General features: G+C 41.6%; 1 protein-coding gene and 1 pseudogene across 1 annotated transcript in view; one reads left to right on the top strand and one right to left on the bottom strand.

Annotated features, from left to right (window-relative positions):
• The first annotated feature begins 875 nt into the window (after positions 1–875).
• hdgfl2 (HDGF like 2) overlaps positions 876–18,710 on the top strand; it is a 67,824-nt gene continuing 49,989 nt past the window's right edge. Inside the window, exons 1-2 of the mRNA XM_078198150.1 lie at positions 876–1,095; positions 18,163–18,239. Of these exons, the coding sequence (XP_078054276.1) occupies positions 1,024–1,095; positions 18,163–18,239 (149 nt within the window). The 5' untranslated portion in view covers positions 876–1,023. The remainder of the gene's footprint in view (positions 1,096–18,162; positions 18,240–18,710) is intronic.
• On the bottom strand, positions 9,541–9,707 carry LOC144479781 (U2 spliceosomal RNA; annotated as a pseudogene).

Below are 18,710 nucleotides of genomic sequence, written 5' to 3'. Positions count from 1 at the left end.
CTCTCTGCCAGAGTATCTTATATAGGCCCTCTCCCCCACCCTATCCCTGTAACCCCACACACTTCCCATGGCTAATCCATGTAAGCTACACATCTTGGGACACTAAAGAGACAATTTACCATGGCCAATCCACCTAATTTGCACATCTTTGGACTGTGGGAGGGAACCAGAGCACCCAGAGGAAACCATGCAGACACGGGGAGAACATGCAAATTCCACACAGACAGCGACCCAAGACCAGAATTGAACATGGGTCCCTGGCACTGTGAGGCAGCAGTGCTAACAACTTTGCCACTGTGCTGCCCAGGAGGGAAATGTTCTTGAGTCAGTTGGTACGTGTGACCTCAGACTTTTGCATCTATTTTCCTGATTGAAGAAGCTGGAAGAGAGTATAATCCGAGATGCGTGGGGGTCCTTGATTATGCTCGCTACTTTTCCGAGGCAGTGGGAAGTGTAGACAGAGTCAATGGATGGGAGGCTGGTTTGCATGATAGATTGGGCTTCTGCCCAAAATTCCACTTTATTCATAAAAGTACATGGCATAACAGTTGAAACTTGACGTGCCACAAAGTGCAGCACAGGTCAGTTTCTTCCAGTACTTGTGGAACTTAGCATCCAGGCACCGACCCAGAGACCATGGCTCATTCTAGCACATCCAGCCCAACCAGCCCCTTTTCTGCCTTCTCACACTAACCTGCCACTGACGTCATCTGACTGACAGCCGCGCCCTCCACCCAGGGAGCGTCAGCGCGGCCCCGCGAGGGGCAGCGACCAATCGGAGGAGGGAAGGAAGGCGGGACTTCTTGGCAGCAGGTTTGGTTTTACCTTCCCTTTCCCCCCCCCCCCCCCCACCCGTCAGCCTGCCCCTCCCCCCCCTCGGGCCCTGTGCAGTATTGGAAAGGCTGACAATTGCGCTGCGGGGAAGGGGTCGCGGGCTTGTTGTTTTTTTCTGTGTGCGGGGGGAGGGGGGCCGGTGAAAGCAGATTGGGTTTTATTTTTGAATCGGAGCCGATCGGCCAGAAAATGCCTCACAGTTTCAAAGCTGGAGACCTGGTGTTCGCCAAGATGAAGGGCTACCCTCACTGGCCGGCTCGGGTGAGTATTCCCGCTGTCTTGATGGCGCTTTGGCGGGAGGGAGCGAGAGTCTGACAGGGGAGGGAAAGAACAAAGCACAATCCAAACTTTTCCTATTCTGAACACGGTGCTGGGATCAGTCTGAGGTAAATGAAAACCCATCTTCCATTTGCATATTTTTTTCCCCCCCTCGCGATTAATTCTTTTGTTTCCCTTTAATGGAAAAGGTGAAGCCTTGGACTCCTCTTTTCGGATGAACTTTATTTTTTTTAAGCGAGTGTTAATGCTGGGTCTCTTTTCTGGCGTGTGGGATTTGTGGCTGAAAGTTTTTTGTTGGGGAACGGATGCACAGTGGATTTTTTCTGGACGCACTGGTGATAGTGCGCATGCCTGACGTTCGCGGCGCACGACGGGAGTTGTAGTCCTGGTCGCTCGGGACCTCAATGACGCAAAGCGGCCGGGGGTTTTCCCGGAGGACTACAACTCCCAGCATGCGGCGCGCCGAGTCTGCCCGCGCGCGCGTGCACGCACAGCCACCCACACAAGCTTTCTCCTCCTGCCAGTGTATCTCCTCATTTACCTGGCAGGTTACCTGGAGAAAAAGTGCTCAGGTCAAAATTTCTTCAGGTATTTAAAACTGGATTCAATTAAAATCATTAAATAATATAATGGGTGATCACTAGCAATTTGACATCCTCATGTAGCAATCTCCTCCTGGGTCTTACCCCCCCAGTAACATCTCTTGCAATCATAGAATCCCTACAATGCAGAAGGAGGCCATTCGGCCCATTGAGCCTGCACTGACAACAGTCCCACCCAGGCCCTTTCCTTGTAACCTCACATATTGACCTTGCTAATCCTCCTGACACTAAGGAACAGTTTATTCTGGCCAATCAACCTAACCTGCACATCTTTGGAGTGTGGGAGAACACAACATGAGAACTAGGAGCAGGGAGTAGGCCATCTGGCCCCTCGAACCTGCTCCGCCATTCAATAAGATCATGGCTGATCTTTTCGTGGACTCAGCTCCAGCCAGCTCGCCATAACCCTTAATTCCTTTACTGTTCAAAAATTTATCTATCCTTGCCTTAAAAACATTCAATGAGGGAGCCTCAACTGCTTCACTGGGCAGGGAATTCCACAGATTCACAACCCTTTGTGTGAAGATGTGCCTCCTCAACTCAGTCCTAAAACTGCTCTCCCTTATTTTGAGGCCATGCCCCCTAGTTCTAGTTTCACCTGCCAGTGGAAACAACTTCCCTGCTTCTATCTTATCTAGTCCCTTCATAATCTTATATGTTTCTATAATATCTCCCCTCATTCTTCTAAATTCCAATGAATATAGCCCCGCTCTACTCAGTCTCTCCTCATAAGCCAACCCTCTCAACTCCAGAATCAACCTAGTGAATCTCCTCTGCACCCCCTCCAGTGCCAGTATATCCTTTCTCAAGTAAGGAGACCAAAACTGTACACAGTACTCCAGGTGTGGCCTCACCAGCACCTTATACAGCTGCAACATAACCTCGCTGTTTTTAAACTCCATCCCTCTAGCAATAAAGGATGAAATTCCATTTGCCTTCTTAATCACCTGCTGCACCTGCAAACCAACTTTTTGTGATTCATGCAGAAGGACACCCAGGTCCCTCTGCACAGCAGCATGCTGCAATTTTTTACCTTTTAAATAATAGTCCATTTTGCTGTTATTCCTACCAAAATGGATGACCTCACATTTACCAACATATTGTACTCCATCTGCCAGACCCTTGCCCACTCAATTAGACTATCTATATCCCTTTGCAGACTTTAAGCGTCCTCTGCACACTTTGCTCTGGCATTCACCTTGGTGTCAACTGTGAATTTTGACACACCACACTTGGTCCCCAACTCCAAATCATCTACATAAATCGTAAACAATTGCAGTCCCAACATTGATCCCTGAGGCACACCACTAGTCACTGATCGCCAACCAGAAAAACATCCATTTACCCCCACTCTTTGCTTTTTGTTAGTTAACCAATCCTCTATCCATGCTAATACATTACCCATGACACCGTGCACCTTTATCTTATGCAGCAGCCTTTGATGCGGCACCTTGTCAAATGCCTTCTGGAAATCCAGATACACCACATCCACAGGTTACCCATTGTGCACTGTGCACGTAATGCTCTCAAAGAATTCCACCAAATTAGTCAAACATGACTTGCCCTTCATGAACCCATGTTGCATCTTCCCAGTGGGACAATTTATATCCAGATGTCGAAGGGAGGAAACCCATGCAGACACGGGCAGAATGTACAAACTCCACAGAGACAGTCAGCTGAGGTTGGAATTGAAACAGGGTTCCTGGCGCTGTGAGGCAGCAGTATTAACCACTGTGCCACCCTACCAACTTGTGTTAGAAGATTGTTTTAAGTTTATTTATTAATGTCACAAGTAGGCTTACGTTAACACTGAAGTTACTGTGAATCTTCCCTAATCGCCACACTCCCGCATCTGTTAGGGCACATTGAGCGAGAATTTAGCATAGTCAATGCACTTTAACCAGCATGTCCTTTGGACTGTGGGAGGAAACCCACGCAGAGAACTTGCAGACTCCGCACAGACAGTGACCCAAGAGGGCCCTGTGAGGTGGCAGTGTTAGCCATTGTGCTGCCCAGGTATTTGAAACTGGATTCAACTAAAATTATTAATTAACATAATGGGTGATCAATAGCAACTTTACACCCTCATGTAGCAATCACATCTGAGTCTTATCTAAGTAGCATTTCTTGACTTGAGTTAGATGATTGTCGGTTCAATGCCCCACTCCAGTGATTTGAGAGCATAATCTAGGCTGACATTCCACAGCACGGGTGGCAGAGTGGTTAGCACTGCTGCCTCACAGCGCCAGAGACCTGGGTTCAATTCCTGGCGTAAGTGACTGTATATGTGGAGTCTGCACGTTCTCCCCGTCTGCATGGGTTTCTTCCGGATGCTCTGGTTTCCTTCCACAGTCCGGAAGATGTGTTGGTTAGGTGCATTGGCCATGCTAAATTCTCCCTCAGTGTACCAGCACACGTGCCAGAGTGTGGCAACTAGAGGATTTTCACAGCAACTTCATTGCAGTGTTAATGTAAGCCAACTTGTGACAGTAATAAAAACAATAATAGTACACTGATGGAGTGTTGCTGTTTTGGAAATGCATCTTGCGGATGAAATGTTGCATCAGGATTCTATGGCACTATTTAAAGAAGAGTTCTCTTGGTGTCCTGCCAATGTTTATCTCTCAATCAACACTGGTGACCCGGTCGTTTATTTAATTGTTGATTGTGAGGCTTTGTTATATGCAAATTAATTGCCATGTTTCCTACATTACAATAGGAACTACACTCCATTTTCATACCTTTGCTCCATCTCCCTTGGCACATTTACCTGATGAAAATTTTTGTCTGTCAATCAGTCATAAAAGCTGTCATTGTCCTGGCATCCACAGCCCTTTTGGGGAAGAGTCTCAGTTGTGTGAAAACATCATTGCTTGTCAAGTGCTTTAGGACATCCTGAGATTCTGAAATGCAAATATATGAATACAAATCATTTTGTTTTCCATAACACTGCCATGTTTGCCAGTCTAACAAGAGGGTATTCATTAGTTGTGAAGCAGTTTAGCATGCTGAGGGGATGTGATAAAAAAGGAACTTGTGCATTTATATGGCATCTTTCGCAGCTTTAGGCTGACCCACAGCACTTCTGCTTCTGAGTCACGTGAAGGCAAATTAATTGCTCTAGCGGCACAAGAGCTTTCCATTTTGTCTGAAAATTGGAAAGAAGACCTAAAGTTTTGCCAAACCTGTATTGATGTTAATGTGTTTTTTGCTGTTGTTTGGGAGCAGGGGTACTGTTCATTTTTTGGCACGATCCACTTGATGATATAAATGCCTTGGATGTTTCGGAATGTGATTCTTGGTAGACTTACAATTACCTGTATTAGTTAATTGTATGTTAGTTTATTTGCAGGATAGGTGCAGAGTGGAACAAAGATTATCTGAAATGCTCCCTCACTGGGAGGCAGGAAAATCGGAAGTTAGAAACATAGTGGTTACGGAGAGTGATTGATTTACACTCAGTTGATTTTATTGTTTGTTTAATGCATTTAAATTATTAATATATTTTATAATAAAATGTTAAATTGTAATTAGAAAAAAGTTGCATTTTTGTTGAGCTAGTGTTTTGTTGACAATGATTATAAATGTAATGTATTGTCGAGATGAGATGATGCTCAAATCAACAGATTGAAATTTTCCTTCTATTCCCGTTTCTGAATGTGATCAATGGGAGTCGATACCAGAATTGTGTAGATATTGGTTTGTTAGTAATTAGAACACTGCAGTAGCACATTTACAGTATATGCCTATATTATGCTGTACAAATCCCAGGAAATTATGCCATTATGTGTACCATGCCATAATTTCTTGATAATTGTATGTTACTTTCCCGGCTAAATAAGGTAAATGGCTAATTATCATAGACCTGATTTTCATTAAAATCAGTGGGGACATTAAGTTTGCTAAATTAACACCACTATGACCTCCACAGCCTCTGAGACCATTGCAGAATGGTGCTTATAGGGTCAATATGTTTGGAACCTTAGGAACCTTTTATTTACTGTATATGTTAAATCTGTTTCCCTAATTATTTTAATTGTTACATTGGTGCAGTTACAACTATATCTAGGATTTCTGGTATAAACAAACATCAATTATATACAGCCAGTGCAGGTTTTTCATTCCCGGCATTAAGCTGCCATTCAAATGGAACTCATTTTTAAAAATGTAATTTTGATCATTTATCCATTGTATTATGAATGGAACTGATTACAACATGCCAATTTGCACCTTCTGACGATCTAACGAGTAAAACAGAAATAGCACAAGAATTACAGATTGCAAAACCCCACTCAGGTTTATTCTTGCATTTTCAATGGGAGGGTCACGGCACCATCCTACAAAGCAACCAGGCGGATATAAAAAATATCCTCAAGGCAAATGTGTGCTTATTTCTGCCCATCTATTCAATCATTAAACAGCATCTTATACACTTCTGGACCTTGGTGTCATCTTTGACCTCAGCATGAGCTGCCTACCACATATTTCAAATCCCTCATGGGCTTGCTTGCCCTTTTCTCTATCTATAACTGCCTCCAGCCTTGCAACCGTCCAAGATATATGCAATCCTCCAATTTTGGCTTATTGGGCCTCCCTGATTTTAATTGCTCCACCACTGGTGTTCTTTCATGCCTTCAACTGCCTAGGCTCTAAGATCTAAATCTCTAGAATTCCTCCTTAATCCCTCTGATTCTTTTTTCTCTTTTAAGACACTCCTTAAAACCTAGCTCTTTGTCCAGACTTTTGGTCATCTAATCTAATAATCGCCACACTCAGGGCGGCACGGTAGCACAGTGGTTAGCATTGCTGCTTCACAGCTCCAGGGACCTGGGTTCGATTCCCGGCTTGGGTCACTGTCTGTGTGGAGTTTGCACCTTCTCCTCGTGTCTGCGTGGGTTTCCTCCGGGTGCTCCGGTTTCCTCCCATAGTCCAAAGATGTGCGGGCTAGGTTGATTGGCCATTCTAAATTGCCCCTTAGTGTCCTGGGATGCGTAGGTTAGAGGGATTTGCGGATAAATATGGGGATAGGGCCTGGATGGGATTGTGGTTGGTGCAGACTGGATGGGCTGAATGGCCTCTTTCTGCACTGTAGGATTCTATGAATATCATCTTGTGTGGCTCAGCCTCAGACTTTGTCTGCTAATGCTTATGTGAAACACCCTCAATATCCTGCAATGCTAAACGCACCGTATAAAACAAATTGTTTTGTTGAATAGCGTCACTTTGCAATTTGTTTTTATAAAATAAATGCAAAATACTGCGGATGCTGGGATCTGAAATAAACAAAAAATGCTGGAAAATCTCAGCAGTTCTGGCAGTATCTGTGGAGGGAGAAAATAGAGTTAACATTTTGAGTCAATTACTTCTTCCAAAGTGTCAAATGGACTCAACGTTAACTCAATTTTCTCTCTCCACAGATGTTGCCAGACTTGCTGAGACCATTGCAGAATGGCAATGGTACAGCATGGTACACATAATGGCATAATTTGTACAACATATTATGCTGTACAAATCCTGGGATTTGTACAGCATAATATAGGCATATACTGTAAATGTGCTACTGCAGTGTTTTAATTACTAACAAACCAATATCTACACAATTCTGGTATCGACTCCCATTGATCACATTCAGAAATGGGAATAGAAGGAAAATCTCAATCTGTTGATTTGAGCATCATCTCATCTCAACAATACATTTATAATATTGTCAACAAAGCACTTTCTCAACAAAAATGCACCTTTTTTCTAATAATTTAACATTTTATTATAAAATATATTAATAATTTAAATGCATTAAACAAGCAATAAATACAACTGAGTGTAAATCAATCACTCTCCGTAACCACTATGTTTTTAACTTCCGATTTTCCTGCCTCCCAGTGAGGGTGCATTTCGGATAATCTTTGTTCCACTCTGCACCTATCCTGCAAACTAATATAATAAACTAATACTAATTGCAAGTCTACCAAGAATCACATCCTGAAACATCCAAGGCATTTTTTCCAACATTTCCTGAAATTTGTTTTTATTTTGGCCGTGAACTGCTTATCGACTGATTCACCGCTGTGCTTGTTATGACATATACTAATTATTTTACCAGTAAATTGTTGTGTAAATTTGCCTCTAATGGAACAGCCAGTTGTGGCATTTGTTACCAAAATCACCATTGCAACAAATTTGGAGTCTTTTGATGTCTTCCATGTAACAAGATAGGCATTGGTCACTAGGATGCTGTTAAAGCATAATGCTGAGTGTTTGATTTTTAAAAATTCAATGTTATTACAGAAGGGAGCATTGTACGCTGCATGAAACTAAGCTGAATTACTAGTTACCGGTTGTTACATTGTGGTGGGAGTGACATGATATCCCATTATCAGATTTTCCAGCATTTTCTGTTTTGGTTGTTAATTCCCATCTCGTTTGACTTCCTGGCAAAAAAAATTACTGCCCATCAACTCGAGCTGCGGTTGGAATTTGGTTCCAGGGATATCTTGTAGGGAATTCTAGTCTGGTACAGGGGTGTCCAGGCTCCCCTTGTTAGGCTCTGAATGGCACTTCTAATTCACTCCCACAAAGGAGAGTTTAAAAAAAACTATCTTCCAGGGCTAATTCTCTAATTGTGTGCTAGCCTGGTGGAAAGCCAAAGCAGCTTTGCTCAGGCCTTGTTTAAAATTTCAGTCAGGTACTGGTGACCTTAATGGGACCTAACATGCTTGTGCAAAATGGGATCCCACCAGCTTTGGTTGGGTGTCCTTGCAATTTGCTCAGGAGAGTCAGTTAAAATCACAACAGGCAGCTTCGGGCCAGGTAACTAAATGACATTTAACTGCTTACCCATCCAGTTTCCATTAGGCAGGTAGGATTAAAATCATCTCCATACTTCATTATCTTAAGTGATCAGGTTGTTGATATTTTTGATATTAAAGATCATAATAAAAATCACTTGAAACTTAACTGGGCATCTAATTTTCAACGTTCATGTTAAAATATTTTAATTTTCAAGTTGCAAGCAAGTATTTAAGACATGTTATCTCTACATAATATTGCTCGTGGTTGAATCAATCTCTGAGAACTAGCATTCAATAGCTTTCATTTAGTGCAGTGGTTCCCAAACTTTTTTCAATGGCCCGCATTTTTGGAATAAAAATTTGCTCATGCCACACCAAATTTTTTATTGATGATAAATACATTCAAAAACAAAAAAAACCCCTCCTACCAGTGCTTGATTCATAACATAGAAGATTACTTTATAATATGATCATGGGACATCCAGAAAGTATAAAACAATGCTTGTTTAAACCATGTTTAAATGTTTATTTGATTGTCCTTGAATCTTCCCGCCACACTTGCCATCCTCTCTCGCCGCACCCTTTGGGAACCACTGATTTAGTGTGACAATGTAGTAACCCATATTACAAATTTTGTGGCAAAATATATGTAGATGAGCAATGCCTTTTGTTGTGAAAGGTCAAAATTGGACCCAAAATTTAAAAAAATCTTAAATGTCTTAATTGTGCCTTTGTATTTTTTTTCCAATTCAATCAAATCAAGTCCAATTCAGAGTCTCAACAAGTTGAGACATTCCCAATCCAAGCTGACAAGACAGGGCTCTCACCTCCTGTCTTGGGCTTGATCTATATGATCCAAGCTGATTGGAGTAGGCATTGCTCCTCCACCAAGGCTTGATCTCATTTGCATCTTAGCCAAAAGGCCGAGATACTGCTTTTAAAAATTGCTTTCCCTCCTCCAATCAGCTTGGCTCATGTAGATCAGGCCCAGGACAGGGTAAATGGTCGCTTGCCCTGTCTTGCCAGCCTGGATCGGAAATGTCTCAACTTGTTGAGACTCTGAATTGGACTTGATTTGATTGAATTGGAAAAGTAATTTTAAAAAGAATTGCTTCCAATGAAGCTAAAATGTAACCTAATGACTTCAACCAAGCACAGGATGTCGATACTACACTTGATCTTAGCCAAAAGGCCGAGAAGCGATGTGCCTTTGTACTTTCTTTAAACGTGTATTCTGTTATGAGTTTGATAGCAGTTGACTTTCTCTGTAATCTGGTGCTTTGTCTCTGCAGTTACTCCTTTTAATTGGTTTTTCTTTTCTGTTGTGGAAGTTTCATTTGTCCCAAATTAAATCTTATTCTGTATTTGAGGTGGGTTGTCTTTGACTAGAATTTAAGTGAAAGTGATCCTGTACCCAAATCTCAAGGTCACTTTCACAGTATGTGTTTTCTTAACTTGAAGCCAGAATGAATAAATTTGCATAACATGTGAATTTAGGGCTTAAAACTATTTGATTAGATAAATATGTTTTCATATTATACATTGGCAAGGCTGACACAGAGGAGTGCAGTCACCAGCAAATCCATGGCATCGTAGGAGACTTGGCTGCATTGAGGAGGGGGGATTAAGCAAGAAAAGGTAGAGTTTCAGGACTAGGAAAAATACAGGACTCAAACATGATCTCTGGATTACACCAACTGCAATAGACTTGGGAATGGGAAGATAGTACAAGTGGATGTGCAGTTGGGAAGTGGTGCAAGAGGGGAGAGCTTCAGATTCCTGCACCATTGGGACCAGTTCTGGGGCAGGATGGATTTAATCGCTGGACAGGTTTAACTTGGACAAGTTTGGAACCACACGGATGTTAACTGGTGCTATTGGGGAGGGATTAAACAAATTTGACAAGGACAAACTAGGTTGTGACAGAAGAGAGACTATGCTTAGAAAACTAGGAGGGAAAAAAACATTAGAATAAAACATAATGTTGAAGGGGAAAGGATCCCTGTAAGTGGAGGAAAATTGCAAGACAGACTAGCATGTTGGGAAGCATATGCATTAAAAGAGGAGTATTACAAATAATGATGATGAGTTGCAGACCCAAGTTGTCTCATAGGTTTATGATATATTAGCTATAACAGAGACAAAAAAGACTTGCATTTTATATAGCACCTTCGATGACCATCCGGCATTCCAAAGTTCTTTACAGCCAATGAAGAACTTTTGAAGTGTAGTAACTGTTGTAACATAACTAGACCTTGCGTAAATCCTGGCGGGAATGGAGCTTAACATTCTTGGCTGTAATATATTTAGGAGGGATTGGAAAAGAAAAGTAAGTAGTTGGAGCTAAATGGATGGCAGTATTGATCAATGGTAATGCAAAGTATTCATTTAGTAAATATTTTGTTAGTGTTGCGGAACTGAAAAAATGCTATTCCACTTCAGGGTGTTTACACCACAAATTGTGCAAACGAGTAGAGGAGCAAATCTGTAGGCAAAGTCTGAAAGAATGTAAAATGTAATATAGCACAGAGAATTTCATGACCCTAATGTGAGCTGGAAGGATAAAGGACAAGGAGGCTGAAAACTTTTTTGTACGAGTTTCTGTCCCAATGAAAAAAAGGCTGTGTTGAATCTAAATCTAGGAAATTAAGCAGGCCATGTTTCAGTGAGAGAAAATCTGGAAAGGGACACAGAACAACCAACAGAACAACCAACTGTGAAAACACAATGACAGGTCTTCAGGGCAGGATGGCTTGGGTTAAAATCAGGTATATTTGCCTAAAAAGGAAAGATAGCATATCCAGAGCAAGATCTCACTGGATCACAAAGGAAATAGTTAAAATAAAACAAAAATAGGCACTTTATGATGAACATCAGGTGGAGATTGCGGAGCATGCAGGGGGAAATTGAAAAAGGGTTTAAGAAGGGTAAAGGGAGGATGTGAGAAAAATTATTGGGTAATGTGTAAAAGAAACCTAAAAATCACAGACCTAATAGAGTGATACAAAAATTGAGAGGTTTTTCTTAGGTAGGGAGAAACTGTTTGCTTTGGCAAATGGATTGTAACCAGAGGCCATAGCTCTAAAATGTTGGAAGAAACACTGGGGGGGGGGGGGGGTGGAAATGAGAGAAACTTATACACAGAGAGTATGGGAGGAAATGTTGTGTCTGCAATGTTGTTTTCAGTTAGGCAAAAGAAAATGAAGATGGATTGTATAAAGTATAATATTGAAATAATCCTCTGTTACACTCGTTGCTCAGGTGTATTTGTCTGGAGTTGATTTAGAAATATTTATATAATGTAAACTTTATCCCTTGGATTTCTTGTGCATTCAGAACAGCAAGCATGATTCAGTGTTTTGGTGTACTGTGTTACAGTTTATAACTGAGGTATGATGCATTCCTATCACTTCAAACGATGCTGAACTAAGACCTTGTTAGATCAAGTCCAGCAGAAGTTATTCAGTGACACATAAACTTGAAAGAGGAGAAAAAGCCAAGTTGGAAAGATTGTAATGAGAAAGTTAAAAGGAGAGATAAAGGACGGGCCTAGAAAAGAACCTGTTTTCTTACACTGTGTACCAGTGTAAGATAGTTTCTTCTTTTGTGACTTACAGAATTCAGATGACAAGCTTAGTTGTATGAATGGTAATCCTTTTTTGTTTTAATTGTGAAAGAAAGGAATTCCTCTGAATGGGAAATGGTTATGATTGTTTTGCCTCACTAAGATTCTCACATTTGTGTCTCCTGTAATAGTACAACACATCTGGAGTGAAGGATTTCTTCACTCTGATACTCTGGATTGGTGCCCCAGCGCCTTGTGCCTTCATTTTTTTCTCTCAGTGGGGACTGTGGGCCCTACGTCTTAATCCAATATTTGCATGAGCTAACGATTTTTTGTGACTTCTTGTCTGCCTGGGGACTAAGAGTGCTAACACAAGGTTCTCTGTCCCAGGATAGAATCAGTACGTTCCTGCAATTTGTTGTGGGTAATTAGTTCTAGTCATTAGCTGCAAGAATGTATCTGTTACTGTTTTAGCAATAAGCTTGCTTTACTAAATTGAGAGACTCTTATTGGCAGTCGTAACTTGCATGCAGACAGCCAGTTTGATTTGCTGTTCAGCATGTTATTGCATTTAACCTGCAAGCTATCAACATATTGCATAGTACCTTTTGATCTGATAACATCAGGAGAGCAAGATTTGTATTTAGTATTTTCAAGTGATGTTAAACCAGCCCCTGCAGCAGCACAGGTGTCAGCTGCAGCTTTCAGTAGATGCTGTGACTGAATTTGAAACCTGTAGCTATTGATGAATTTCAACTATTGGTTCACTTGCACTATGTTTATTTCCACTTGTTATTGCAATAGCCTGCTATGCAAATACAGTGACAACGCAATGCATGTTAACTCATCCGAATTAATAACTCCCAGCCACAGACAGAAGGCTTGAATAATTTTGAAGTTAGCTCTCAATAGTTATAATATCAAGACTCAATAATCATATTCGGTGACATTGCCATCAGTCGAACTCCATCAGTAACACCCTAGATATCCATTGACCAGAAACTGAACTGGACTAGCCCATATAAGTACCATGTCTATGCGAGCAGGTCAGAGGCTAGGAATTCTGTCGTAAGTAACTCACTACCTGACTCCCCAAAACTTGTCCACCATCTACCAGGCACAAGTCAGGAGTGTGATGGAATATTCCCCACTTGCCTGGATGAATGCAGCTCCATCAACACTTGGAAGAGTGTGACACCATCCAGGTCAAAGTGGCCTACTTGATTAGCATCCTATGCACCACCTTCAAAGTTCGCTATCTCCACCATTGGCACACAGTTGTAATAGTGTGTATTGTAAGATGCAGTGCAGTAAATTGCCAAATGCCTTTGACAGCACCTTGCAAACCTGTGATCTGCATCGCCTAAAAGGACATGGGCAGCAAAAATATGGGAACACCACGATCATGACTTGGGGCGTATTGCCATTGCTTCATTGTCACTGGGTCAAAAGCTCATTTCCTAACAGCTCTGTGGGTGTACTTACACCAGGTGGACTGCAGCAAATCAAGTGGCTCACCAACACCTGAAGGGCAGTTGGGGATGGCCAGCAAATGCTGGCTTTCAGTGATGCGCATATTCCATGAAAGAATGGAGGGAACCTACACATGCATGCTTGCTATATTGAAAATTGCAAGTGCATTTTAACTTTTATAAAAGCAATTGAGATCCCTGTTGAAATTTGTTTGCAGAACTATTTGTAAATCATGCAAAACGCACATTACTGTGATGTTGTGTTCTCCATAACATACCTGTAGTCGACTAAACGGCCCTAAACTTGGCACTTAGAATAGACTCGTTCTCCCCAATATCGATGGATAGGTCATAAAGACTTTGAAGAACTGTGGAAATTTGTTTATCCTAATTGAGATTATGGTGATATCATGCTACCAGATTTTTATGCAAATTGTGAGCAGGCGACAACACTGTGAATTAGTCTTTTTAACTTGCGCACTGCTATTGAAACTTAGCTTTATAGATACTGCCACGCAGTTGGTGACCTTGCCAGATTGTTGGATATAACTGATATAAACATTTCAAGCTCTGTTTTTAGAAATGGTACCTTTTGAAGTACAAATGCTGCATACTTTAAAAGGTGAATGGGAGTTTTATTCAGAGACATTTTAGACTACTATAATTTTTGCAGAAAATCCACCTACATATAGTTTATATATATTTTTAAAAATGCATCTCTGCTCTCAGCTCCTGTCAACCTTTTCATTTATAAATTCCTGTAGCTGAATATAGTGGAAAATGCTCATGTAAAGTTTACATCTTCTCACCAATGGAGACACTAGCCACGATTTTCCCAAAAAGTGCCTAAGTGTCATAACGGCGAGAAAACCAGAGTGATCTGTGCCAGTCTGTTCAGCACGGACTGGGCTGCAATTGCCCCACACTTAGTCAGTTTTTGGAGAGTGGTGAGTTGCGTGCCGGTTCTGGGAGGGGCAGGGCCTAAACACACTGGTGAGCCCGGATGCAATGCGATTGGGCGCCATTTTGGAAGGGCACCCGATCTCACAGTGCAATGGAAGAACACTGCCCTTCTCCCATGGACATCAGGACTACCCCCCACTCATTGGCAGCGTGTTTCCCCATCCCCTCTCTGACACGGATCACTGGCATTGGGACATTGGAGTTGGTCCAATGGGTCCCCCTTCGTGACCCCCGACATGTCCCCACTTCATGCTTCAACCCTTCATCAACACCCCCTTCAAGCTTCACCCCTTGGCATTGCCCCGACACCCCCAGACATGGCCAACATGAGATAGCCATGATCTGAAGTGATTCTCGCCAGGTTCATGCTGCACCTGCGGGTCAGAAGATCCCAGAGCCGGGCAAATCTGCGTCGAACGGGCTATGCATATTTATGCTACTTTAAATATGCTAATCGGCCTCGCGCCCTTTCTGGTTTGCGTCAGTAGAAAGGGACCGGGATGATTGCAAGCTGTTTGGTGCCGGGTGCGAAAGTAGCTTTTAGGCCCACGCTATTTCCTGGGATGGGCGCGATCTGTGCCAGGCGCTACATGGCTGGAAAATCACCCCTGCTGATTCACCCTGACTTGTCTGAGGCATGATTCAAGATTACATGCACAATTTTTGTTACAGATGTAGGAATTTATAGTGGAAATGTAAGGACAGAACATGTGACTTGAAAGTGGGGCTGAATTACAGCTACATGTTCCAGTGAACTCCTTCTGCACTGTAGGGATTCTATGATTCTATTCCAGCTATTCCCTGCCCTCTAACCCTATTTCACCTGAAGGCTGCATGTGTATCTGAAATGCCATGGAAATTTGACACGTTGCAGACTAAAGGAAAATAAATAGTGGAAAAACTTTTGTCACTGAAGGTGTGCCTGAATGGAAAGTTCCCTGGCTACAGTAAAGAAACAAGGAGCGGAAGCATGGGCATGTTCTTTTCTAGCCAGCTTTCAATTTTATTGTAAACATTAATTCCTATCAGTGTACAGTGTCATGGGTTCTAGTTGCCCTTCAATTCCTCAGTCAAATGGCCATTATTCAAATAGGAGCTTTACATGGGAGTGTTCTCAAGCTCTCTAACCACATGGGCATCACTGCACTTTTTGGTTTGATTTGATTTAATATTGCCACATGTATTAACATACAGTGAAAGGTGTTGTTTCTTGCGCACTATACAGACAAAACATACTCTGCATAGAGAAGGAAATGAGAGTGCAGAATGTAGTGTTACAGTCATAGCTAGGGTGTAGAGAAAGATCAACTTAATGCAAGGTAGGTCCATTTAAAAGTCTGACGGCAACAGGGAAGAAGCTGTCCTTGAGTTGGTTGGTACGTGACCTCAGACTTTTGTATCTTTTTCCCGAAGGAAGAAGGTGGAAGAGAGAATGTCCGGGGTGCATGGGGTCCTTAATTATGCTTTGCCGAGGCACCAGCAAGTGTAGACAGAGTCAATGGATGGGAGGCTGGTTTGCGTGATGGATTGGGCTACATTCACAACCTTTTGTAGTTCCTTGCAAGCTTGGGCAGAGCAGGAGCCATACCAAGCTGTGATACAACCAGAAAGAATGCTTTCTATTTTACTAATTTCTTTTAACAATGTTGCTTGGGGTCAAGATCTTTTCCAATTTCCCAACCCAATGTTGAGGAGATCATCTGTAGCCCCCTTACCACACCTGCAAATCCAACTAAATCCACTAACTGAGAATCAGGATATGTATTTTTCAATGTTCATCCCTCCTTTTCTGAACCTGCTGATCCCTGAGGGGGGGTACAGACATTCCTCAGATGCTGAGCCCAGCAATAGTTATGAGCAAGCTGTACAACAAGTTGAATCCAAATGCGATATATATTCTCCTAACATCTGTACTTGTGCACATTTTACAACGGGTATTATTGGGTAATGCTAAGAGTCAAGACTGGGGAAAATGCATATATCAAACTAAGTAATATTACCTCCACAATCTTGAGGCCAGTTGTAGCACCCCTGTTGCTACAATGACTAAGATCAACTGACTGAATAGGTCATGTGTTGGACCTGCAATCATCTGAAATAATAATACATGGGATATCTGCTGTTTTCTCACAAGTTCAGCGGGAACTTTGGAGAGAGTAATAACTAGATTTGGACCTGGAAGCTATACACTGAGAGAGAACTTGTACTCAGGCCTGCAGCATATATTTTGTCTTTGCACTGTGATCCTCTTAAATATGCACCTTGCAAAATGTTTATTTTCGGTTCAGTGTTTGAAAATATATTTAAAATATGCAAAGATAAGTGAAAATTATCATTATGCTGAGTTTTAAATCATTAAATAAAATCTCTCATGTAATGAGAATATTTCAAGCCACCTGATCTGAAAGAAACTATATAGCGGATCCTGTATAGAGTGAAAGAACACTGCAAGGTTACATTGTGTTTCGAACACTGATTCAGTTTTATACAGCCAAGTAAATTATTTTAAATTAGAATCCTAGTATGACAGCGCAGAAGGAGACTATTCACCACACTGTGCCATCTCTTTGAAAGCGGGATAACCAATTAGTCAGTCCTATTACTTTGCCAGCCTTTTTCCCCCCCTTTTCAAATATTAATCCAGTCCCTTTTTAATAGTTACTAATGAATCTGCTTCCACCACATTTTCGAACAAATTTAGGTCCTTCAATATAGATTATTTAAACTACATGTGTTGCTTTGAGAATGGAGCTGCTTATATGTGTTTGTTGCAAGATCCAGATTGATACTTTCTTTGTGTTTACAAGGCGAAGAAAGAAGCCTGAATTTAATTGTGACAGTTGATGTGTGTGTTTTTTGGAGGGCTGATGGTTGTGTCATTGCCGTTTAGTAGGCCAGGAATTCTGTTGGTAGTTTGGACTTAGGCCGGGTACCCAAATTGTTGCATCTCTTCCTGTGCCCTAACTTGTGTTTATCCTCATGCAACATCACACAAACATATAACCTGGTCATCCATCTCGTTGCAATTTGTGAGACCCTACTGTGAACAAATTGGCTGCTGCGTTCCTCCACAATACAGTTATGACTATACTCCCAAAATACCCCACTGGCAGTAAAACACTCTGGGACTTACTGAGATCATAAAATGTGCTATGTAAATGCAAGCCCTTCACCGGAAGGTGCAGAAACTTGTTTCCTGGGAATTAGGTTTGTTTTCTGTTGATTTAAGATTAGACAGTGCTGTGGGAGGGAGGCAAAATCCTGGTGAATCCGATAGCCTGCATGGGCATTTTCTAGTGCCTGGTTGGTTACATGGCTGAGTAGTCGAGGACAGGAGCGGATGCCTAAAAGAGGGGGAAAAAATGAGAATTAAAAGCTCAAAGCTGTCACTGAATTCAGAGATTATGGTAAGCATTAAGTTCAGAAATGGGTGCAGTTAACACTGATAATTGTTACTATGCTACAAAATTTGTTCCCCCATTATTAATGTATAGATAATGTACAGGTTGAAGTGGACACAGTGATCATATGACAGGAACAAATCATCCGGCATGTGTATTTCAAACATGTAAAATGAGCTATTGGTGTTGGTGGATTTTTGAAATTTATAACTGAATGATAATCCAGCAGTATATTAATTCCATATTGTTCCATTACAGATTGATGATGTTGCGGAGGGAGCTGTTAAACCTCCATCAAATAAATACCCAATTTTCTTCTATGGCACTCATGAAACGTACGTATCTCTGCTTGTAACAGCTATGTAATGTATAATTAGCCTCAGATTGGATTTGGATTTGTTTGCCAGGCTAGACCATTGTTTTTTGTTTTTGCTTTTGGTCGAACTTTTCATCAACATAATGCTTGTATACAGGAGCGTGTCTTTATTCTGCTGAGTAAAAGCAGGTAAACCTGGTTGACTAAAAATGATGCTTTATTATGTGTAGGGTTCAAAATGATAATTGAGTGGCTTAGAGTATTTTAGAAAGTTTAGTAAATGTCATTAATTATAGTGCGTGGTTGCACAGCAGCCTTGCAAGTACAGTTCAGAGATACAGTGCTAGCAAGCAACCTCCAATCTAGTTTTTCTAATGTTAAACCAGGCAAAATTGGAAAAGAGAAAGAAGGGTTATCTGGGGAAAATGGTCCCTGATTTGCCATTCTTCAGATTTTATTCTTATGAAAATTACCCTTTTCCATTTTTTTG

The sequence above is a fragment of the Mustelus asterias genome, chromosome 26, assembly GCF_964213995.1.
Source record: "Mustelus asterias chromosome 26, sMusAst1.hap1.1, whole genome shotgun sequence".
Classification (NCBI taxonomy): Eukaryota; Metazoa; Chordata; class Chondrichthyes; order Carcharhiniformes; family Triakidae; genus Mustelus; species Mustelus asterias.
Note: the sequence above shows the minus strand (reverse complement) of the source record. Positions and strands in the feature narration are given on the sequence as shown.